This window comes from Corylus avellana, chromosome 4 (assembly GCF_965113065.1).
Source record: "Corylus avellana chromosome 4, dhCorAvel1.hap1.2, whole genome shotgun sequence".
Taxonomy (NCBI): Eukaryota; Viridiplantae; Streptophyta; class Magnoliopsida; order Fagales; family Betulaceae; genus Corylus; species Corylus avellana.
Genome location: NC_142493.1, coordinates 5,849,926 through 5,872,815, shown reverse-complemented (window position 1 = coordinate 5,872,815; position 22,890 = coordinate 5,849,926). Strand labels below are relative to the sequence as shown.

At 33.2% G+C, this 22,890-nt stretch overlaps 2 protein-coding genes across 2 annotated transcripts; both read right to left on the bottom strand.

Moving 5' to 3' along the window:
* Positions 1-275: 275 nt before the first annotated feature.
* On the bottom strand, positions 276-1,109 carry LOC132177925 (F-box protein CPR1-like). The gene has a single exon (XM_059590403.2). The coding sequence runs from the start codon at positions 1,107-1,109 to the stop codon at positions 276-278; it is 834 nt and encodes a 277-aa protein (XP_059446386.2).
* A 17,585-nt stretch (positions 1,110-18,694) lies between these two features.
* On the bottom strand, positions 18,695-20,061 carry LOC148586188 (F-box protein CPR1-like). The gene has a single exon (XM_088516056.1). It carries the CDS (start codon positions 19,982-19,984, stop codon positions 18,719-18,721), a length of 1,266 nt encoding a protein of 421 aa, XP_088372182.1. The 5' UTR covers positions 19,985-20,061; the 3' UTR covers positions 18,695-18,718.
* Between the last annotated feature and the right edge of the window lie 2,829 nt (positions 20,062-22,890).

Sequence of the window (22,890 nt, the reverse complement as noted above, 5' to 3'; positions counted from 1 at the left end):
AAAATTTAGCTTGAATTCATACATATATACACACAATACATAAATACATAACACAAACATACACGCATAAAGGTTTAACAAGCCATTCAATTTAAAAGTTCTTGGCTATACATATTTATCTTGTATGCACTCTCTTTTTTTATGCGTCGATCCTCACTCCAAGGCAATATGACAATTATATGAACTTAAATAACCGATATTAATAACAACACAATGATAAGTTATTGCTTCAGAATTTTCATAAAGTCCTATTCTATATATTGTGCTTTGCTTAATTAGCCTTCTCTCAAACAATTCGTTCTTTTTTCTTCTTCAATCTTCTCTGAGCCGCACCACAGGTCTTTCCTTACACAATTCTCGCACTCTCGTATAGCATGTACTTCATTGAGTAAAACTAGAGTTTCAACAAAAGTATTATTGGCACGAAGAGATCCGTTGACTTTATCACTTCTTATTCTTAGATTTTTAATCAATTTATGGGTCTTGAGATCATATAAAAAGCCCATAGACGCTTTTCTCATTTTCAATTCCAAAATCATTTTGTTGTTCCAAAAACTGAACATTGACCGCCCACCATCTTTAAGGGTAAGTTGTTTAGTCCAAGACTCTACTACGCCATATTCCTTCATCAACCAAACACTAACATCTTCCCAATTATACTCCAGTAAAGAAAGCAATCCACCAGAAACCCCAATTGTAGTAAAATTTTCATCCAAACTACTTAGACAATCCGGAAGCTTCATCACTCGGAATTCCTCATCACACAAATGAAACAACAAAACCACCAATTCAGGAAAATCGGACCCCATATCTCTTTTATGATATCCAACCCAGTGGCTTGCCCCATTCACTAAAGCCTGCCTATTACTTGCTATAGTATATTGAAAATCTTCAGGAACCCTAACAGTCTCCCAAGTGCCTGTGCGGAGTTTATAAAGCTCCGCATGAGATAGAAACGGCGGCATGGATAATCTACTACCTAACTCGGCAATTAACACCATTCTCAGCACCTTGTAGTCATTACTAGTATGATCAAAACCGAACCCGTAAATAAGGTATTTTCTGTCGGTTCTATCAAACTTGTAAGGTTGAGAAAGAGTCATAGACATTCTAATTGCTGGGTTCCATAGAACTAGGGACGCCAAACCATTTTTTCTAACCAAAGGCGCAAAAAGTAATAGTCTCTTGCAATCAAGGACCACTTCATAACTTCCGCCTCTAATTTGGCATGGATATTCAAGTTTTTGAAACTCGTTGAATGAATCATTGATATGGAATAATTGACATTGCCTATCCATCACTCCGTCTTCTTGATATGCATAGCAATGTAGAAGGTGGTGAGCGTGATTGTGGGTGCTCTCACTATGATGGGCGTGCATGGAAATAAATGTAGGGCTAGAGATAATGGATTTCCATGATTTTGAAACACACTGGAATCTTAAAAGCGATTTGACGGGTACGCTTACCAGGATTTCAATCCAAAGATCGTCTGGAACTGGCAGTCGAAGCCCAAGCCGACGCCGGTTTGACATCTCAAAGCGGTGCGTAATGCGTATGCGGCTCGAAGAAGAAAACAATCCAAAGGCTCTGATTTTTCTCTGTTTCTTACACCCAAAGCAGAGGCTCTTTCTTTGTGTTTTATAGAAGAAGATTAAAGTCGGCGAAAATCAAAACACGAAACCCAATAGGAAAAGTAAAGAAGGGTGGGGCCGTGTATCAAATAAATATTTTTACTTAATATACCGTGAATTATTTATCTGCTCAAGCAAGTATTGTTATCTATCTTCTTTGAAAATAGGAAAAGTAAATAAATATATAATATTTTAATAATTTTTTATATAATTTTCCTAAAAAAAAAGAAAAGGCATTTAGAAAAGAATCAAATATTTTATATAATTTTCTCTCAACATTTTTTTTATATCATTTAATATGTCAATTAGAACATTTTTTTTTTTTGTAAAATTTCATTTAAAACCATTTTTTTAATTACTTATTAGATATAGAATTAGGCCTGGGTATCGGTCAAAACGGTCCGGTTTTGGCTCTTATCGGTTATTAACCGATAATTTTCGGTTAATCGGTTTATTAACCGATACCGGACCAATAAAAATTTTAACCGAAATTATCGGTTATAACGGTACACGATTAAAGCGGTTAACCGATTTAACCGTGAGCTTTATATTGATTTATTTTGTTGGGCCAAAAATGAGTTTTTTAGACTTTTGAGAGCCCAAATACTTTTTGTTAGGACCCAAATATTTGTTTTTTGGGCTAAAAATTGACCTTTTTTTTATATTGATCCACCACAACTTTTTTTTTTTTTATATTATAAAATACATTTTTTCAAAGCAAATAGACTAATTAACATAATAAATGCTAATTAGACTAACAAAACTAGTTAATGAAAAATGCTTTCACCAAAACAAAGAAATCTCATCCAATGTCATCACTATAAAAAAAATCAAACTTACCCAAACTCAAGTTAAGATAAGGTTACATAGGTATATATATAATCCCAAAACTACGTCATTTTGTCGTCCCTACTTAACAGTTTATATCGGTTAAACGGTTAACCAATATAAAATTTCTAACCGGACGGAACTGAACCGATAAGCATACTGGTATAAAAAATTTAACCGATAAGGATATCGGTATATCGGTTATGGTTAATATCGGTTCAGTCGAAACCGATACACGGCCGGTAATCGGTAACCAGTTGGTTAATCTGCCCACCCCTATATAGAATGACTTATCACTTGATTTACAAACCAAATAATAATACTTAAAAATGGAAATTTTTTATATTCTTCTAACTCAAATGGACGTTGGAGAAAAAATTATGCATGTTAGAAAATTTTAAGCAGGTTTGACTTTGATGCATATAAAAATTCGACTTTCAAAAAAATATAAACATAATGAACTTTTCAAATATTTATGGATGTTGAGACTTTCTATGAATATGAATAATGATGTTTAATCAGTAATTACTATTACTATATTATTAAAATGATCATATCCATTTTTTTTGAAATTGAGAGGAACCAGTTAAGCAAAAATAAGAAGCCAAAATAGTCTTTTCAATTGAACTAACCGGATCATTTCCTTTCCTTTCAAAGGAAATGGAGAGATCCCATTCCCATAAATTAGGGCCTTAATTATATACTATTAAAAATAAAACTTTCACATTTTTTGCACTTTGGGATTACGTTTAAGAAATAGAGCTTTTAAGTCAAAAAGCGTTTTTTGACAAAAACTTCATTTTTAAGCTTTTTGCCAAAAGTATGTTTTCCACATTTTTTTTAGGTTTTTTGGACTCTTAAAAACGTTTTTAATTTTTTTTACTAAATGACCACCTTTTTCAAATGGACTTTTTAAGTGTTAAACGCACTTTTATACCACTCAAACGCAATCTCAAACAAACCCTAAGTAATAATTCCCAAACAGAGTGCTACAAAATTCAGTAATAGCCCGAGAGATGGTAAGTGGACGACTAAGTTATGAGACTTCAGGCTCGTTTGGGAATGCGATTTTAATAAGTGCAATTTTAAAAATTGAGTTTTTGAAATCGCTACTTTTTAAAATCGCATAGGTATTTGGTAAAATATGTTACGAAGCTTTTTTTTTTTTATCAATTGAGTGTTTGGATAACATTAGCATATAATTGCGGTTTCATGGCCAAATAGGTAAATATTGCGCCAAATATTGTTTTAAGCAAAATCGTGATTTTGGTTTAAATTCGCACTTTTTCAAATAAGTACCCCCTAGACAGCTTATAGAAATCGCGAATTTTTTCACGATTTTAAAATTTGTGTTTTTAAAATCGCAATCTCAAACACTCCAAAATTGTGATTTGGTTTAAAAACGCAGATTATTTTTTAAAAATGCAGTCCCAAACGGGCCCTTCATATTATCGCTAGGAAATGATCGTTTATCTTTTTTGTTTGTTGATTTGTGTTAAGGTCCAAAGATTTTAGATACTGTAAGCTAGGAAGTTATGTTTTTTGCTTTTTGTTTTTTTTTTATTGAAAGCGGGAAGTGGGAAAACCTGAAAAATGAAACAACTGAAAACTTGATTAGGCACTAAAAAGACTATTACTTTTTTGTTTTTATCTGCACATAGCTTTATTTTACATCAGTTTGTTCTTAAATCAAGAATGGAGCACTCCGTAATAGTAATAGTCTTTTTAGACTATTCAAACGCAATCTCAAACGGGCCCTAAGCAATAATTCCCAAACGGAGTGCTCCATTCTTGATTTAAGAACAAACTGATGTAAAATAAAGCTATGTGCAGATAAAAACAAAAAAGTAATAGTCTTTTAGTGCCTAATCAAGTTTTTAGTTGCTTCCTTTTTCAGGTTTTCCTTATTTCCGCTTTCGATAGAAAAAATAAAAATAAAAACAAAAGGCAAAAAACATAATTTCCTAGCTTACAGTATCTAAAATCTTTGGACCTTAACACAAATAAACAAACAAAAAAGATAAAAGATCATTTCCTAGCAATAATATGAAATTTTGGAGTGCAAAAATAATTAATCCATTGGATAAAAGTGCAAACCTTTTCAAGGAAAACAAGGAAGGGGTACTCAAATGCTTTCAAACTACTGTTGATAGAAGAAGGGTGTATGTGAACTTCTCTTCTTCCATCGTACCAAACAGGACGGCCCAGTGTTGCAGGACCAACAGACTGTTTAAGGCTCCCAATTAGAGCAACACCAGTAATGCCTTGTTCAGTGGCTGCCACATTAGGGTATAAACCTGCACATAGTATAGTAATTTCTTGCTGTTTGGAGGCTTAATTTTTGACAATTAAGAGAAACTTTTACAAAATATATGGTTGTTCATAAAGTGGGTGTGAAACTGATGTGAATTACATCACAAAAAAGTCACTTTATGGAAACAAATCATAAATCGCCAAAAGGGCCACATCATGGCAGGTACATGTAGAATTTGCCGCCTTGTTTGTCTCTTTCAATATATTCTCTTTCGATTAGAGATTCAATGCGGTTCTTTACAAGCGTCCTATCAGGCTGCAAATTCACATTCAAGAAACAGCTGTGAGTTAAAACTGATCAAAAGAAACAGGACATTGATCATATAATGAGGACAAACAAGTGCCTAAAAATACCTTGAACTTGCTATCCAACTGAGCATCTAACTCGGCCAGCAGATCCGCGTGACTTAAAGACAAAATAACACCAGAAGGGATTCCAAAGGGAATGCATACCCCATTTTCAATGGGTTAGCGGTCAGATTAAACTTTATAGTTTTTATATCTTATTGTCTTCGTTGAGTTCATTTAAATTGACGGAAGTTTTATTTGAAGGGAACGGAGCATTTTCCTTTCGATCTGGGAATATTAAACTTTTCTTAGCAAAATATTGCTTGTCTTCCGCGTGATCAATGTATTCTAGGGAAAAATTATTAACCTGCACGTGTAACTATGCATCCTTAGCTTCAATCGTGTACCCAAGTTCTTCGGAGTGAGCTTGTAAATCTGAAAACTTGAGAATTATGACAGAAACGGCAGCTATTTAGATATTCAATGCATGCATACTCGCATACCACTCTTTGCACTACTGTAAACTTTATAATCTAAACCTGTAGCTCTAGTAGATTTGCCATGTAAAGTTTCAGCTAGACAAAAACCCAACTTCAGAGAAATTAACCTAAATATGAATTTGGATTTTAGTAATTATGACTAGAAGTAAATATGTGCAAAATGAGACAGATGCTGTCATATGGAGGTTGTTTTGAAAATCAAGTAGTTTACATTCATCAAGAACCACTATATCGACAACATTATACAAGACAGATTTTGTTATTGACTATTTTTGCCTTGGTTGGGACATATAATCACTAAACTACTTACATGTCTGAGATGGACTCTAGTATGGACTTAATGGCATGATGAGGAATAGAGTCACTAAACCTGTTACGTGTGTGGTTTTATGGTGTATGACAAGATATTCGGCCTTTATAGGTAATATATACATATGGTTGAACCTTTAGCAAGATTCTAAAATATATATTCTAATATTTTTCTCCCTTTTTTCAGGTAGAAACTTCCACCGGATCAGTTACCCCTTCCTGTTTTGATAGAACTTCAAGATGTCCGGATGAAATTGTCAGGAGAATTCGAGTAAGTGCATCCTATGAGGACCCCAGCTGGAATGGCAAGTTACTGGAGACATATGATACTCAAACTGATCAATTCAGAATTGCTCCCTGCAACTGGTAAATTGTTACATTTATTTTAAAGCTTATATTATCTCCTCTCTCAAAGAATTATGAAGACTTCATTTCTTTCCAATAGTCAGTTCCCTATTTGTTTATGTAGTTCCTTGCTCTTTTCTCCATATTTGTTGATGCCCCGTGCTCTTCTTTCTACTGATATAGGACCTTTCACCAAAAACGCATGGCTTTGTCAAGACACAATTTTCGCGATTCAGAAATTCTCCTCAGACGTTCTACTTCACCTTTAGCTGAGGGCCCAGATTTTGTGAAGAATTTAAGAAGGTACTCCAATTAAATTAATGCTTTGATTTAAGAGTTCTTATGACCTTATGGTTGGTTAAATAGCTGCCACTTGTTGATTGCCGGTGCCCATAGTTTTTAAAAATACTCTTTGATATGATAACCATTCACAGGGATTATATGAGAAAAGGATAGCAAGCAGATGAAGATGTATTGGGTTTAGAGCCTTGAATTATTATACGAAAGCATTTCATTTTCATGAAATCCACAAGGTTTGAACTCCTTTTCATTGGCTTGTTGATTGTCATATTTATACCGACTTCATGACCACCTCTACAGGTTGCTTCAATTATATGCTTTACCCATTGTGTGATATCATTACATTTACTGTGTTCTATTTTACCTCTTCAAGGAGGATGAATTTTTGATTAAACACCTAGATTGGAGAGAAACCTTTCAAATGAATCAGGCATGAGTCATTGAGAGGGTCGGCGATGGAGGCTAGAAGAAGTGCTGATTATAGTTACAATGTTCTTCAGAAAATAATGGTACGGCCGTAAATCGGCAATCTGGTGGTTCAAACACTATTGGGAATTGATTTTTCCTGTGTGGGGTTGACATCATGGCTATCTGCACGCTTATTTTCCTCATTTGTATGTAAACTGTTCAGTTTTTACGGGGTCATCACATTTGCATTTCTTGTGCCAAGTAGAATAATAAGCACAATTGCCTTGCTCTACACTTGGTTATGTAACAAACTGTTGTCCAAACTACATGGCATGTATTAAGGTGTCTTTTAGCTATTCAGTGTTCACCTTCTTGTTATATTCAAAGAGATTTATACTCCATTTAGTTGCTTGAAGAAAGAAAAGGAAAATGCTTTAGTATGTTCAAAACTATCAAGGAAATCATCAACATTTCATTGCATTCTTTCCACCTGTCCAAACAACCAAACGGGAAAAAAAAAAAAATGCATATCTTAAGGGCATACCTTTGATCCAAAAGTTCTAAAACCGTTGGATATTGGTTAAATCTTTAACCGTTAATTTTATTACACTTATAAATTTGACGTTCACGGTGCCTCAATCTATCATTCTAATCAATGGTAGTCCTTTTTTCTTTTTGACTTAACATATGCTCGTACATAATATTAATACATTTTAATGCAACCTATAAATCGTCTTCTTTGAGACTTGAATCCATGATCTTATGCATGTTAAGCCCTAAGAGCGTCACCATTCATGTTTTTGTTTTAGATTATGCAATGTTATCTTGCCCACCAAAATAACCTATTTGGTGAGCTCCATGCTTAACCACAACCCCCAAGAAAAAAAATCGACCCTCCTAAGCTTAGATTAGTAAAAAGTCAAATTCGGTAGGCAAAACAACAACTAAAAGTATCTTTGGCCACCCAAGTGTTTTAATGATCACTGGGAATTGCAAATATCTTAGTATGTGAGGTCAAATGCCATTGTTGAATCCAAGTATACAAAGAAAATTAAAGGATAATTAATATTAAGGGATGTGTTAATTAACACCAATTCTACGTCGGGAGTTGTCTCCCCTATTTTAATTCCAAATAAAAACAAAAATAATGATTTTTTAAAATAAATTATCAAGATGCTTAACTTAAATAGGGCTTCTAAATTACCATGTCAATGTTGTAATGAAAAAATTTAGTAGGCCAATTGCTGCACCCTTGGTTTGGTTGTAAAGGCAATAGTGTTGATGTTGAATCCATGGGTGGAGTTTGGTTGTAAAGGCAATGGTGTTGATGTTGAATCCATGGGTGGAGGGCAACTTTTTAATTAAAAAAAAAAAATGGTAAGTATGTGCAGTATGTGACTTCTAAGTTTTGATAGGATGAGTTAATGGGATTTTAAATTGTCAAGAGGGCGTAAAAATTAAAGAAAACAAAGACAATCACCAGTGACAAGTTACGTGGCGTTTGTTTCGCAGAATCTAACATTTTCTTCAGCATCAACATTCTTAAAAATGTGATGTCTAACAATATAAATTTCCAGTTTGTGAATGATTAAAAATATGATAGGATTTCTAGGAATATGAGATTCCCATGTTTCCTTTACTCCTGCGCATCCTATATATTGGGAGATAAAGCGGTTCTGAAGTTTTTACCAAAAGTACATTAATATACATAGTTGAACACAACTTTAGTCCAAAAGCCTAAACTAATGGGCTAAAGTTCACTTAGATATATTAACTACTCTTTTCTTTTATATTTTCTGCTTGTGGGGCTCAACACTCACAAATGCACTTACAACAATCTCTCCCTCACTTGTGAGTCTCTTCACATTGACACAACTTCCCCCCTCCCTTATGAGTCTTTTTACATTTCCAAGAGTGTCTCTCGTCAAGAGTTGCGGATGCAGACAAAACTCCGAACCCGACGCGTCTAGACACCCATCCGAGGAAATTACCAAGAGTATATTAATATACATAGTTGAACACAACTAACTCAAAAGCCTAAGCTAATAAGCTAAGGTCTACTTAAGTGTATTAACTACTCTTTTCTTTTATATTTTCTCAATGCGGGACACAACACTTACAAGCCGAGTGTTGAGTCCCACATAAACAAAATAACCCTAAAAAATCTTATAAATTGTTTTATATATATATATTTCCCGACTTTTTAATATTTAATATAGGTAAAAAAATAAAATAAATTAAGCAGAGGAGAAGATGGAGGCCATGGCGGAGTCCTCGCTTGTCACCACACGCTTTCTCTTCTGGTTCTCGCCCATTTTTGAAGGCCTCGCCAACCTATGCCTCTACCTCTTTGTTTCTTCTTTGCAGATCCATGACTGAATGTGGGTTTCGAATGCTATGGCTGCGAGAGAGGGGAGTTTTGAAACAAAACAAAGAAGAAGAAGAAGAAGAAGAAGAAAATTAATGAGAGAAAGAGAGAAAGGGTGGTGCGCTGCATTATGGAAGAGAGGACTTTGGAAGATGAAAGGGTCAGATGTGGTGAAGAGTGGTTGTCAAAATGGGGGGATTTGAAGTTAGCACAGAGAAGAGAAATGGGAACGTTCCAAATTTCCAATAAAAATTGATGTATCTGTAGAGCCACATAGGGCCTCGTCTGAAGGACGTCCGGACGAGCTGCAGTTGACAACCCAAAATGTCATGCATAACATGTTCTTTGTGAGTTACAGGTGACGTCTTAAAAACTGGTTTTTGTTGAAGAGTCACAGAGAAGTTCGTTGGCATTGCCATCCGAATACTGTCCGGACGTAAAATCATAGAGATCCTCGTCTTCAGTGTGTTCGAACGAAGACTTTAGTTTGATTTACAGTACTTTGCGTCTGTAGTTTCGTCAGGCAAGGCGTACGGACGTCACGTGCTAGGATCTAGTGTTAAAACAAATTTTCGTCCAGACAAGTGTGAAACTTTCCCCCATGACCACCATCCTTCAATTCTACTCCCCTCACATCAAGGATAAGTGGTATTATCCGGGGTGAAGTTCTTCAAGTTTGCTCTCGACGAGTGTTCACAGAAAGACGACGCTCGTGCAGCCGCATTGATTTGGGACGCAATGGTGGGTGATATTGGTTTTAGACCCGATACCCAAATGTATAATTTGGTCATTGGTTTATATATATTGTCCATGTAAGGGTATATATTTAGCGAAAAGGTTGTTAGATGAGATGGTTTATTATGGGTCATTTCTGGATTCACAAACTTATAAAGTGGTGAATGGTATTGACACGTCAAAAACCTCTTTTGACGCGTCGTTTTTGACGTTTATCGACCGTTAAAAGGGTAGGTGTCAAAAAACTGGGGTTTTTGACGTGTCTATAGTGACACGTCAAAAACTTTTGACGTGTCGGAAGTAACACGTCAAAAAAAATATTTTTGACGTGGTAGTGTTGCCACGTCAAAAACATTTTTGACGTGTCAATTTTGCCACGTCAAAAATATTTTTGACGTGCTGAATTTTAGCACGTCAAAAATTTTTTGGCGTGGCAACACTACCACGTCAAAAATATTTTTGACGTGGCAAAATTGACACGTCAAAAAATTTTTGACGTGTCAGTTTTGCCACGTCAAAAATTTTGGCCATTAAAAAAATATTTTAATTAAAAAATTTATTAATTTAAATTATTTTTCAATTAAATGGTCAGCTCTCTCTCTCTCTCCCCCCCCCCCCAGCTCTCTCCCTCTCTTCTTTTCTCCATTTTCTTACTCTCTCTCTTCTTTCTTCTTTTTCATTTTCGTTACTGCCCCCCCCCCCCCCAGCTCTCTCCCTCTCTTCTTTTCTCCATTTTCTTACTCTCTCTCTTCTTTCTTCTTTTCTCCATTTTCCATTTTCGTTACTGCCCCCCCCCCCCCCCCCCCAGCTCTCTCCCTCTCTTCTTTTCTCCATTTTCTTACTCTCTCTTCTTTCCTTCATTTTCAAAAACTCAAAACCAAAAAATCTTCAAAAATCAAAAACCAAATAAAAAAATTAACCTGAAAAATCAAAAACCCAAACCTAAAAAATCTTCTTATCTTCTATTCTTCTTCTTCTCTTTTCCTTTTTTTTTTTTTTTTTTTTGCAGATCTACTTCTCTTCTCCTTTTATTTTTCTTCTTTTTCTTCTTCCCTCTAGAGGGAGTTGGCCGGCTGCAGAGAGAAGCTAGGGAGATTGAGAGAGGAGAGAGAGAGAGAGAGAGTTGAGTCTGGAAATGAGAGAAAGAACCAAAGATATAAAAGAATTATAAAGGGAAAAAAAGAGGGAAAGAAGATAGGAAAAAGAGGGAAAAAAGTTAAAAATCCCGCCTTTTTTTTAGTGACGTGTTAACATTTAGCACGTCAAAAATTTTTGGCGTGCTAAAAGTTACACGTCAAAAATAAACCAGATTTTTTTAAATAAAAAAAAAATAAAAAATAAAAAATAAAAAAATATTTTGAAACAGTAATAATTTTTGACGTGCTGGGTTTTGGCACGTCAGAAATTTCTGACGTGCCAAAACCCAGCACGTCAAAAACTCTATCTCTCTCTCTCTATATATATATATATATATATATATATAATATCGTTTATATGTGATATATATAATTAAAAGAATTTAAAATAATAACTTTTATTAGCCTTTTGACGTGCCATGCATGGCACGTCAAAAGACTAATAAAAAATATATTTTATTTATATATGTATATTTCTGATTTAATATATATATATATATATATATATATATATATATATAATTTCATATATAATTATAATAAAACAAAAATAATATGATTCATTATATTATATTTTTAATTATATAATATAATGAATTTATAATATATTATAAAAATATTATAAATATATAATATTTTTGACGTGCCATGTGTGGCACGTCAAAAACTTATAATATATATATATATATATATAATCTTATTTAAATTATTATAAATTTTATTTATTTAAATTTTATTAAAATTATATTTACTCTATCATATATTTACTCTATCCAATTAAAATTAATTAGAGAATAAATAAATTAATATTCTAGATGTATAGATAATTAGATGTATCAACTAACCGACCACATATGTTGTGTTTGTCGAGTTCATATGAGGTTTGCGGATCTTATAAAATAAATGTATCAAGTATGTTTTATATATTTTTACAAAATTAATATGACTAGCTATCATATTAATATTACTAGACTGATCAATTTAACATTAAGTGTTGTTTATTACATATTTTTTTATATCATAATTAAAATTATTTTTGATATATATATATATATATATATATATATATATATATAATTAAAATTAATATAAGTTTTTGACGTGTCATGCTTGACACGTCAAAAGTTTTTGACGTGCCATGCATGACACGTCAAAAGTTTTTGACGTGCCATGCATGACACGTCAAAAGTTTTTGACGTGCCAAACATGGCACGTCAAAAACTTATAATATATATATATATATATATATATATATATATATATATTATCTTATTTAAACTATTTTCATAAAATTTTATTTATTTAAATGTTATTAAAATAGTATTTACTCTATCATATATATATATATATTTATTCTCTCCAATTAAAATTAATTAGAGAATAAATAAATAAACAAATTAATATTCTAGATGTATAGATATATAATTAAATGTATCAACTAACCGGCCGCATATGTTGTGTTTGTCGAATTCATATGAGGTTTGCAGGTCTTATAAAATAAATGTAACAAGTATGTTTTATATATTTTTATAAGAATAATATGGGTAGCTATCATATTAATATTACTAGACTGATCAATTAACGCATGCATACATATATACTAATGATAATAAACTATAATTTATACTAATGACAATAAAAATTAATTTTTTATGCCAATTAACATTAATTGTTTGTTAATGCATATTTGTTTATATCAAAATTATTGTTAATTTTTTTTTTTATTAAAAAAAGTTTTTGACGTGTGGAATTGACACGTCAAAAGTTTTTGACGTGTGAAATTTACACGTCAAAAGTTTTTGACGTGTCAAATTGACACGTCAAAAGTTTTTGACGTGTCGATTCCACACGTCAAAAACTTTTGACGTGTCAATTCCACACGTCAAAAAACTTTTGACGTGTAAAAAAAGACATGTCAACAAAATTTTTTTTGACGTGCTTGCTTAGACACGTCAAAAGTTTTTGACGTGGCAAACATAAGTTACTGTTTGCCACGTCAAAAAACACACATTTTTTTGTAGTGCAGTACTTGGTGAAGAGCAGGAGGTTAGGGGAGGCTTCGGTGATGTTCAATGAGATGATTAAAAATGAGTGTGTTCCAGACCATGTTAATTGTAGTTTAGCAGTTAGGATTTATATGGATTCTCAGGAGTATAATATGGCTATAAATGTTTGAAAATGCATGATAGACAACTATCATTCTGATTTGGAGAAGACTGGGAATCTATTGGTTGTGGGGCTTCATGATATGAATAGGCTCCCAGAAGCAGTCATACGTGGAAGTTTCAAGGACAATATTGTGACATGGTTTTATCTTTGTTTTGATGCATGGGATCATTTCACATGGTCTAGACTTGTAATTAGGATTGTATAACTTGTAACTAAGATTGTATAACTTGAATTAGAAAAATGCAAATAGACTTCGATGACATTAACTAGCTAACAACTACTTTAGAAGGCATCAGTCTGGATCAGTTGAGTCAGTTATCTCACAGATTTGTCCTTTCTTCATTATATACACCAATAATCTTCAAAGAAAAAAAAAAAAAAAAAAAAAAAGTATGCAATTTTGTGGAATCCAGAGATTTATGCCTAATTTTGTGGAATCCAGAGAACTTACCTAGTTTCTGGCAACTTTTAGGAAGGAAACAGTTTTCAAATCCTTTACGTGGCTCTCTTTGTTGGACTGCAACCATTGTCTGGGAGGGGGAAAAAGTAACGCTTCACTCGATTGTTTCATTAAAGAAGCTGGATTCTTGGTTTTGGCTCCTCTCTAGTGACTTCTTGGCTGTATGTTCCTGTCACCCTGAGAATGTTGCTATTTCTGCTGCACATCAGTTACAAAAAAGCTTTGAGAAACACCATGTGGCAAGCATTTTGTGGTAGCTCAGGTGAACCACAAAACTGTCTGATTTGTTGATTTAGCTGTTTGATTCAAATTGAATTCTAAGATGATGGGTCAGTTTGGAGATATTGTGTATGAGAGAGTATTTAGATCAAGAGGTCAACTATTATCCAATCAAAACTGATTATTTTCTGTACTTGGTCCTGCAACTGTGCAACTTATTAGATGGTGGATATTTAACTAAAAATTCAGTTGGAAATGGCCACAAATTACAAGATTTCAGTGCTCATTGTCAGAGTGAAGTTTCTAGTAATGAGGCATAGTAAATTTTCTTGCAAGTTTATCGGTTGGAATTGGAAAGTTAATGCATAGGATTTCTTCCTAGTTATTGCTTGGTTTTTACTAATCCAGCGGAAAATCTATATTGTAAGGTGCAATTTGGTGTTATTCATAAAAAACAATAAGTTTCAAGTTGGTGTTGAGTGTTTTTCACCACTGGAAGTGCATATAGAACTACTGTTTGCATCATTTGACGCTAATATTGCACTGTTTAGATCTCCAAGGAAATAAATACCATGGCCACAGATGGAGCCTTTACATTGGAATGCCTGAATTCTGTAAGTGTCTGTGTTCATTGGAATATAAACACTTCTGTATACTTGGTCTAAAGTTGATGTTTATCTATTCTCCTTTTAGTTCCCTTCTCTTTTGGGGAGAAGGTGATTGGTATCTGGGACCTCATGACGCTACAAAATTTTGCAGATGCATGATTAATGATTGAAAAAAGATTTGGAGGAGAACAAGGATTTTTAATGATCGATTGCCAAACATCGCTTAGAAATTTTGGTTGTCTATCTCTGTAGACATTCTATCAAAGTAGAAATTGTGTTTATCTACATTTGGCTGCCCTTTTCTTTTTCATGTATATGAGCTTGTCAATTTGTTTGCCATAGAAAAGAATACTCTTCGGGTTGCCGCTTGCTGTTTATTGATCTTCGCCTGAATATAACAGGTTTTATTATTAAGTGCATTAAAGGCAGCGTTCTTGTGAAGATTTTTTGCTGTTGGTGGTGAGGAATGCACATCTTTGTACTTGTCATTTTCTCATATTAATCTATGGATCCTTTCTATTGAGAATCTACCATTCATCAATTATAATTTGTAACACATTTCCAATCTCCTTGACCATCATCTTAGGAATATTGTAATTTGATTGCTGGGTTTTATGTTCATAATCTACATGGATATATTTCACTTGTAAAACTGTAAGGATCTGATTAAAATGCTCTTTCTGACCAGTTGAATTCTGTAAATAGGTCCCATTTATATGCTAAATTTACTGTTTCTAAATTGCAATCTATAGTCTATCATCTTCAGTTTGGAGTCAGTTGGGCAATTGAGTAGATTATTTGCTTGCTGGGCGGTGAGTTGAGGGTACAAATTCTTGAAATTGTTTGTTGGAACATGGAAAGCCACTGATTATGTGGTGCAATTGATGGGGATTATACATATTTACTAAGATGTTGATTTCCTTTTGTCAAAAATTGAGATGAGGTGGGAAACTTATTGAGTAGAAGGTTATAATTTTTTATTTTCTTGGTGCTCTATATGTAAATTAATAGTGTGACCATTCTTTTCTATTATGGTGAGGCTATGTTACCTTGAGAAAGTAGAGAAACTATTCTTGCATTTAATTAGATTTGGCTAATTTTTGTTTTCTCTGTTGTCTTTTTTTGATAAGTATGTTTATTCTGTTATCATTTCATTGTCTTGGGTTATTTTTCTGGTATAACCTCTTTTAATGGTTCTATAATTGGTACGCATTTGATTCCAAACCGGTGCCACTCACAGGGTGGACTGTTAAGTCTCATGGTCTTAAGTTGTCTTCCTTCATGTACATCCTAGTTGAAGTGGTTGTTTCTGTTTCATTGGTTGATCAACTCCTCATTTCATGATCGACCTCCTTCTTCTTAATTTTTATTTTTTATTTTTTTATACTACTGTCTTTCTGTCTCATGTTATGGGTTATGTCCAATATCATGTGGTTCTTCTAGTTGCTTGTATTGTAATATGCGTGTTCTAGATACTTTATTTGTTATTTATAACATAATAGATACATATATAATGATCATATGGATCTCTATATATTACTCAAAACTGGTTTTTGTGTAGATTAAATTTATATATTTTTGAATTTCAGAAGATAGAAGTCAACTTTGAAGCACTTCGTGATGTGACAGACTATTTTAGTGAAATGAATCCTTACTTTTACTCCATAAAATGTTTTATACACTAGAGTTTCTGACTATGGAATACTCATTATGTTCAGTACAATTCATGATATAGAATGTTAATCTATATACATAATAATATATATAAAGTCCTATTCTATATATTGTGCTTTGCTTAATTAGCCTTCTCTCGTAAAATTATTTCCTTTCTCTTCTTTTGTCTTCTGTGAGTCGCACCACAAGTCTTTCTTTAAACAATTCTCGCACTCTCGTGTAGCATGTACTTCATTGAGTAAAACTAGAGTTTCAACAACAGTATTCTTGGCAATAGGAGATCCGTTGAATTGATCACTTCTTATTCTTAGATTTTTAATCAATTTATGGGTCTTGAGATCATATAACAAGCCCATAGACTCTTTTCTCTTTTCAAATTCCAAAATCATTTCGTTGTTCCAAAAATTGAACATCGGCCAAAACCATCCATCTTTCGATTTCAATTAAATATTTTAGTTTACATTTTTGGAACAAGTAGTAATTTAATAGGTTATGTTATGTTATGGAGATTAACATCTTAGAGCGTCTTTCAAATATAGCATGTCACTTAAATTAAAACTTAAGCTTATAGATTTGAAAAGTTACCTATCTTGAGTATTGTCACTTAACTTGTATAACAGCAAACAACAAGCAACAGAGTCCAACAAATTCAGGACACTGGTGATGCATTAAATAAATGATGACAAGTTATGCTGATATGGCAATGTTAATAATCTTTCTTCAGTCTTAAACTCTTTTTCGAACGATTTCAACAAAACCACCGAATGAGCCAATTTAAAACTAACAAGTTTTTGAATGTAAGGTTTGTTTTAAAAAAAAAAAAAAAAAGCTAACAAGATTTATTAATTGTTTACTCATTAGAGACTTTCTTTTCTGCAGTGAATTTTTAGAGGAGGTTGGAAATTTTGATTGTGGACTTTTACTTGATGGAGTTTTTCATGATGACTTTAAGATGGTTTTTTGGTAATTAATATGGATGTCCAACATCTTATATATATATATATATATATGTGTGTGTGTGTGTGTGATAAAATTATTAGTTGCTCCGATTGTTCAATATATTTGAGTATGAACATTGTTGCAGACATATATAGCTTTTATCATGCCTTTCGGCATTGGGGCGTGACAGAAATTCTATATATGTTATATCCATCTCACATGTTGCTTATTTGATCAACAGGTGAATGGATGGTTGGGAATATATGGGTGTCAACCAAATTCTTTGACATGTCATATACAAAGAATATCAAAACCTAGCTAGCTCGGATAACATTCAGATATTTGCACTATAAATGAGAATGAAATACACTAGCAAAGGATCATTATTTCCATTTTATTGTTCTAACAAAGGACAAAAACAAGAAAAGTACCAACAACCTCATGAGCACAAATGATTTGACTTCTCTAGACGTACACCTGAACTCGGATTATGGCTCATTCCACCATTCCATATTCCACTAACAAACAAGAAAAAGTAACATAGCGTAATACATCACTCAACATTCAGCAAACATCCATGTGATTCGTGTTATAGGGCATAAGATGATTAACTATTTATTAATCAATCATCAATTATTAACCAGGAATTTGTGGCACAACACTTATTCTCTGTGAAGTGTAAGGGAATTTGCACATATTCCATTAAAATGACACTTTTAATGTAAAACTGAAAGTGCAAATTAATTATATCATACTACATCATAGTAAATGCATATTACAATATCATAGAAATTGCCATAGTTCAAGTATAAGCATAAGTCATGACCAATGTTCCTTTGTGACAGAATGATGCAATGAAAATAATCAACTGTCTCACTGCCTCTCAGTCTCCGACTTTACACTTGCAATACCAATCTAAATTATCTTCTTCCGCTCTCTAAGATATCCACCAATTGACTATCAACCAAGTTGCTAGCCAACCCGTTGGTGTATTGAACAGCATAAATTAAACATAGACAATTCATAAATCAAGAAACGGAGCCTAAATGTGATAATTGTATGAAATAACATGGTTTTTTATTCTAGATTTAACATAGTTTGGTGGCTATTTTGTTTAAAACAAGTCTAGCATTTAAAGGTCATAGGCATTGAATCTCTAACCTCATCTTCCTCCATCAAATGTAATAGATCCAACAATTGAAACCATTAAACAGTTTTTACTATGAATCCAAAATTTAGCTTGAATTCATACATATATACACGCAATACATAAATACTTAACACAAACATACATACATAAAGGTTTAACAAGCCATTCAATTTAAAAGTTCTTGGCGATACATATTTTTCTTGTATGCACTCTCTTTTTTTATGCATCAATCCTCGTGCCAAGGCAATATGACAATTATATAAACTTAAATAACCGAAAATAAGTTATTGCTTCAGAATTTTCATAATGTCCTATTCTATATATTGCGCTTTGCTTAATTAGCCTTCTCCTTTCAAACAATTCTTTCTTTTCTCTTCTTCGATCTTCTCTGAGCTGCACCACAAGTCTTTCCTTACACAATTCTCGCACTCTCGTATAGCATGTACTTCATTGAGTAAAACTAGAGTTTCAACAAATGTATTATTGGCATGAAGATATCCGTTGACTTTAGCACTTCTTATTCTTAGATTTGTAATCAATTTATGGGTCTTGAGATCATATAACAAGCCCATAGACCCTTTTCTCATTTTCAATTCCAAAATCATTTTGTTGTTCCAAAAACTGAACATTGGCCTAAGCCACCCACCATCTTTAAGGGTAAGTTGTTTAGTCCAAGACTCTACTACGCCATATTCCTTCATCAACCAAACACTAGCATCTTGCAAATTATCCTCCAGTAAAGAAAGCAATCCACCAGAAACCCCAATTGTAGTAAAATCTTCATCCAAACTACTTAGACAATCCGGAAGCTTCATCACTCGGAATTCCTCATCACACATATGAAACAACAAAACCACCAATTCAGGAAAATCGGACCCCATATCTCTTTTATGATATCCAACCCAGTGGCTTGCCCCATTCACTAAAGCCTGCCTATTATTTGGTATAGTATATTGAAAATCTTCGGCAACCCTAACACTCTCCCAAGTGCCTGTGCGAAGTTTATAAAGCTCCGCATGAGATAAAAATGGCAGCGTGGATAATCTACTACCTAACTCGGCAATTAACACCATTCTCAGCACCTTGTAATCATTACTTGTATGATCAAAACCGAACCCGTAAATAAGGTATTTTCTGTCGGTTCTATCAAACTTGTAAGGTTGAGAAAGAGTCATAGACATTCTAATTGCAGGGTTCCATAGAACTAGGGACGCCAAACCATTTTTTCTAACCAAAGGCGCAAAAAGTAATAGTCTCTTGCAATCAAGGACCACTTTATAACTTCCGCCTCTAATTTGGCATGGATATTCAAGTTTTTGAAACTCGTTGAATGAATCATTGATATGGAATAATTGGTATTGCCTATCCGTCACTCCGTCTTCTTGATATGCGTAGCAATGTAGAAGGTGGTGAGCGTGATTGTGGGTGCTCTCACTATGATGGGCGTGCATTGAAATAAATGTAGGGCTAGAGATAATGGATTTCCATGATTTTGAAACACACTGGAATCTTAAAAGCGATTTGACGGGTAGGCTTACCAGGATTTCAATCCAAAGATCGTCTGGAACTGGAAGTCGAAGCCCAAGCCGACGCCGATTTGACATCTCAAAGCGGTGCGTATGCGGCTCGAAGAAGAAAACAATCCAAAGGCTCAGATTTTTCTCTGTTTTTTACACCCAAAGCAGAGGCTCTTTCTTTGTGTTTTATAGAAGAAGATTAAAGTCGGCGAAAATCAAAACACCAAACCCAATGCAGTAGTGAAAACTACCGCATAGGAGCTGTTATGCAAAACGGCACAGTTTTGCATAATATACCAAGTAAAACTGTGCCGTTTTGCTCTTTGCCTTATTTAATAAATAATAAAAATATAATATGTATTTTCTCACTTACGCCGTTAGCCCAAGAGAAACCAAACGGCAATATCTTACTCATCAAACAGCCCGTGAAAAGTGAAAACACAAGAGCTCAGGCCAGTCAAGAGACTTCGTCGGAGCGGAGTGCCTACCATTCACAGGTATTCCATTCTCTGTCTCCCTCTCTCTGTCTCGGTAAGCATTTTTTGATTTTGATGTTTTGGCGGAGGGGTTTGTTGATTTGGGTTTTTTTGGGTTTTTTTATTCTGCATTATCGACATCGTCAAACACACACCCACCGCCAATTTCAGCAGCTGCACGACCACCAGTGGTTTGGCTTGCTGCCAAATGAATTCCACCCGCCCGCTAATGTCATCACACACGCCTTAGAAAGTGTTGGGAAGTATGGCCGACGTGGTCGAGAGCTTGTCCATTTGGGCTGCTCTGTTTTAGAGTTCTTATTCTGTTTGTGATTAATTCTTGGAGACGAAGAAAGCTGAATTTGCGAAAGAAACACGAATGTTTTATTTTCTATGAAACAACTTTTCGTAAAACTGCTGTGATTTATACAGAATCAAAAAAAATTTTAAAAAAAAACCCAAGTCAACAAATCCCTCCACCAAAAAAAAAATTATTATTATTTTTTTTTAATTACTTATTAGATATAGAATGACTTATCACTTGATTTACAAACCAAATAAATAAGACTTAAAAATGGAAATTTTTCATATTCTTCTAACTCAAATGGACGTTGGAGAAAAAATTAGGCATGTTGAAAAATTTTATACAGGTTTGACTTTGATGCATATAAAAATTGGACTTTCAAAAAAAAAATAAACATGATGAACTTTCAAATATTTATGGACGTTGAAACTTTCCATGAATATAAATAATGACTTTTAATTAGTAATTACTATTACCATAAATTATTAAAATGATCCTCTCCATTTCTTTTGAAATTGAGAGGAACCGGTAAGGCAAAAATAAGAGAATAAAATGGTCTTTTCAACTGAACTAACCCGATCCTTTCCTTTTCCTTTGAGAGGATCCCATTCCCATAAATTAGGGGCCTTAATTATACACTATTAAAAATAAAACCTTCACCAATTTTGCACTTTGGGATTGTGTTTGAGAAATAGAGCTTTTAAGTCAAAAAAAAATGTTTTTTTGGCAAAAGCTTCATTTTTAAGCTTTTGCCAAAAATACGTTTTGCACATTTTTTTTAAGCTTTTTAGACCTTAAAAAACGCTTTTAATTTTTTTACTAAATGAATACTTTTTTCTTCAAACGGATTTTTTGAGTGTTAAAACACATTTTTAGCCTTTTAGACCACTCAAACGCAATCTCAAACAGGCCTTAAGCAATAATTTCCAAACAGAGTGCTACAAAATTCAGTAATAACCCGAGAGATGGTAAGTGGACGACTAAGTTATGAGACTTCAGGCTTGTTTGGGAGTGCGATTTTAATAAGTGCGATTTTAAAAATTGCGTTTTTAAAATCGCTATTTTTTAAAATCGCATAGGTATTTGGTAAAATATGTTAAGAAGTTCTTTTTTTTTTCTTTTTTTTTCTTTTTTTATCAATTGAGTGTTTTGATAACATTAGCATATAATTGTGATTTTATGGCCAAATAGGTAAATATTACGCCAAATATTGTTTTAAACGAAATCGTGATTTAGGTTAAATTCGCACTATTTCAAATCGTGAATTTTTTCACAATTTTAAAATTTGTGTTTTTAAAATCGCAATCCCAAACACTCCAAAATTATGATTTGGTTTAAAAATGTTGATTATTTTTTTAAAAAACGCATTCCCAAACGGAACCTTCATATTATTTCTAAGAAATGATCTTTTATCTTTTTTGTTTGTTTATTTGTGTTTAGGTCCAAAGATTTTAGATACTGTTTATGTTTTTTCGCTTTTTTTTTTTTTTTTTCAATTGAAATTGGGAACAAGGAAAACTCAAAAAAGGAAGCAACTGAAAACTTGATTAGGCACTAAAAAATCTATTAGGGGCCTTAATTATATACTATTAAAACCCATTTTGCACTTTGAGATTGCATTTGAGAAATATAGTTTTTAAGTCAAAAAGCATTTTTTGGCAAAAGCTTTATTTTTAAGCTTTTGCTAAAAATGCGTTTTGCACAATTTTTTTTTAATGCTTTTTGGACCCTTAAAAACGCTTTTAATTTTTTACTAAATGGCTATTTAATTCTTTAAACAGACTTTTTGAGTGTTAAACGCACTTTTAGACTATTCAAACGCAATCTCAAACAGGCCCTAAGCAATAATTCCCAAACGGAGTGCTCCATTCTTGATTTAAGAACAAACTGATGTAAAATAAAGCTATGTGCAGATAAAAACAAAAAAGTAATAGTCTTTTTTGTGCCTAATCAAGTTTTCAGTTGCTTCCTTTTTCCGGTTTTCCTTGTTCCCACCTTCGATAGAAAAAATAAAAATAAAAACAAAAGGCAAAAAACATAATTTCCTAGCTTAATATCTAAAATCTTTGGACCTTAACACAAATAAACAAACAAAAAAGATAAAAGATCATTTCCTAGCAATAATATGAAATTTTTTAGAGCAAAAAGAATTAATCCATTGGATAAAAGTGCAAACCTTTTCAAGGAAAACAAGGAAGGGGTACTCAAATGCT

What these genes read in the sequence shown, in the direction of transcription:
- LOC132177925 (XM_059590403.2), bottom strand. Translation starts at nt 1,109, where the DNA reads ATGTCTATGACTCTTTCTCAACCTTACAAGTTTGATAGAACCGACAGA.
- LOC148586188 (XM_088516056.1), bottom strand. Translation starts at nt 19,984, where the DNA reads ATGTCAAATCGGCGTCGGCTTGGGCTTCGACTTCCAGTTCCAGACGAT.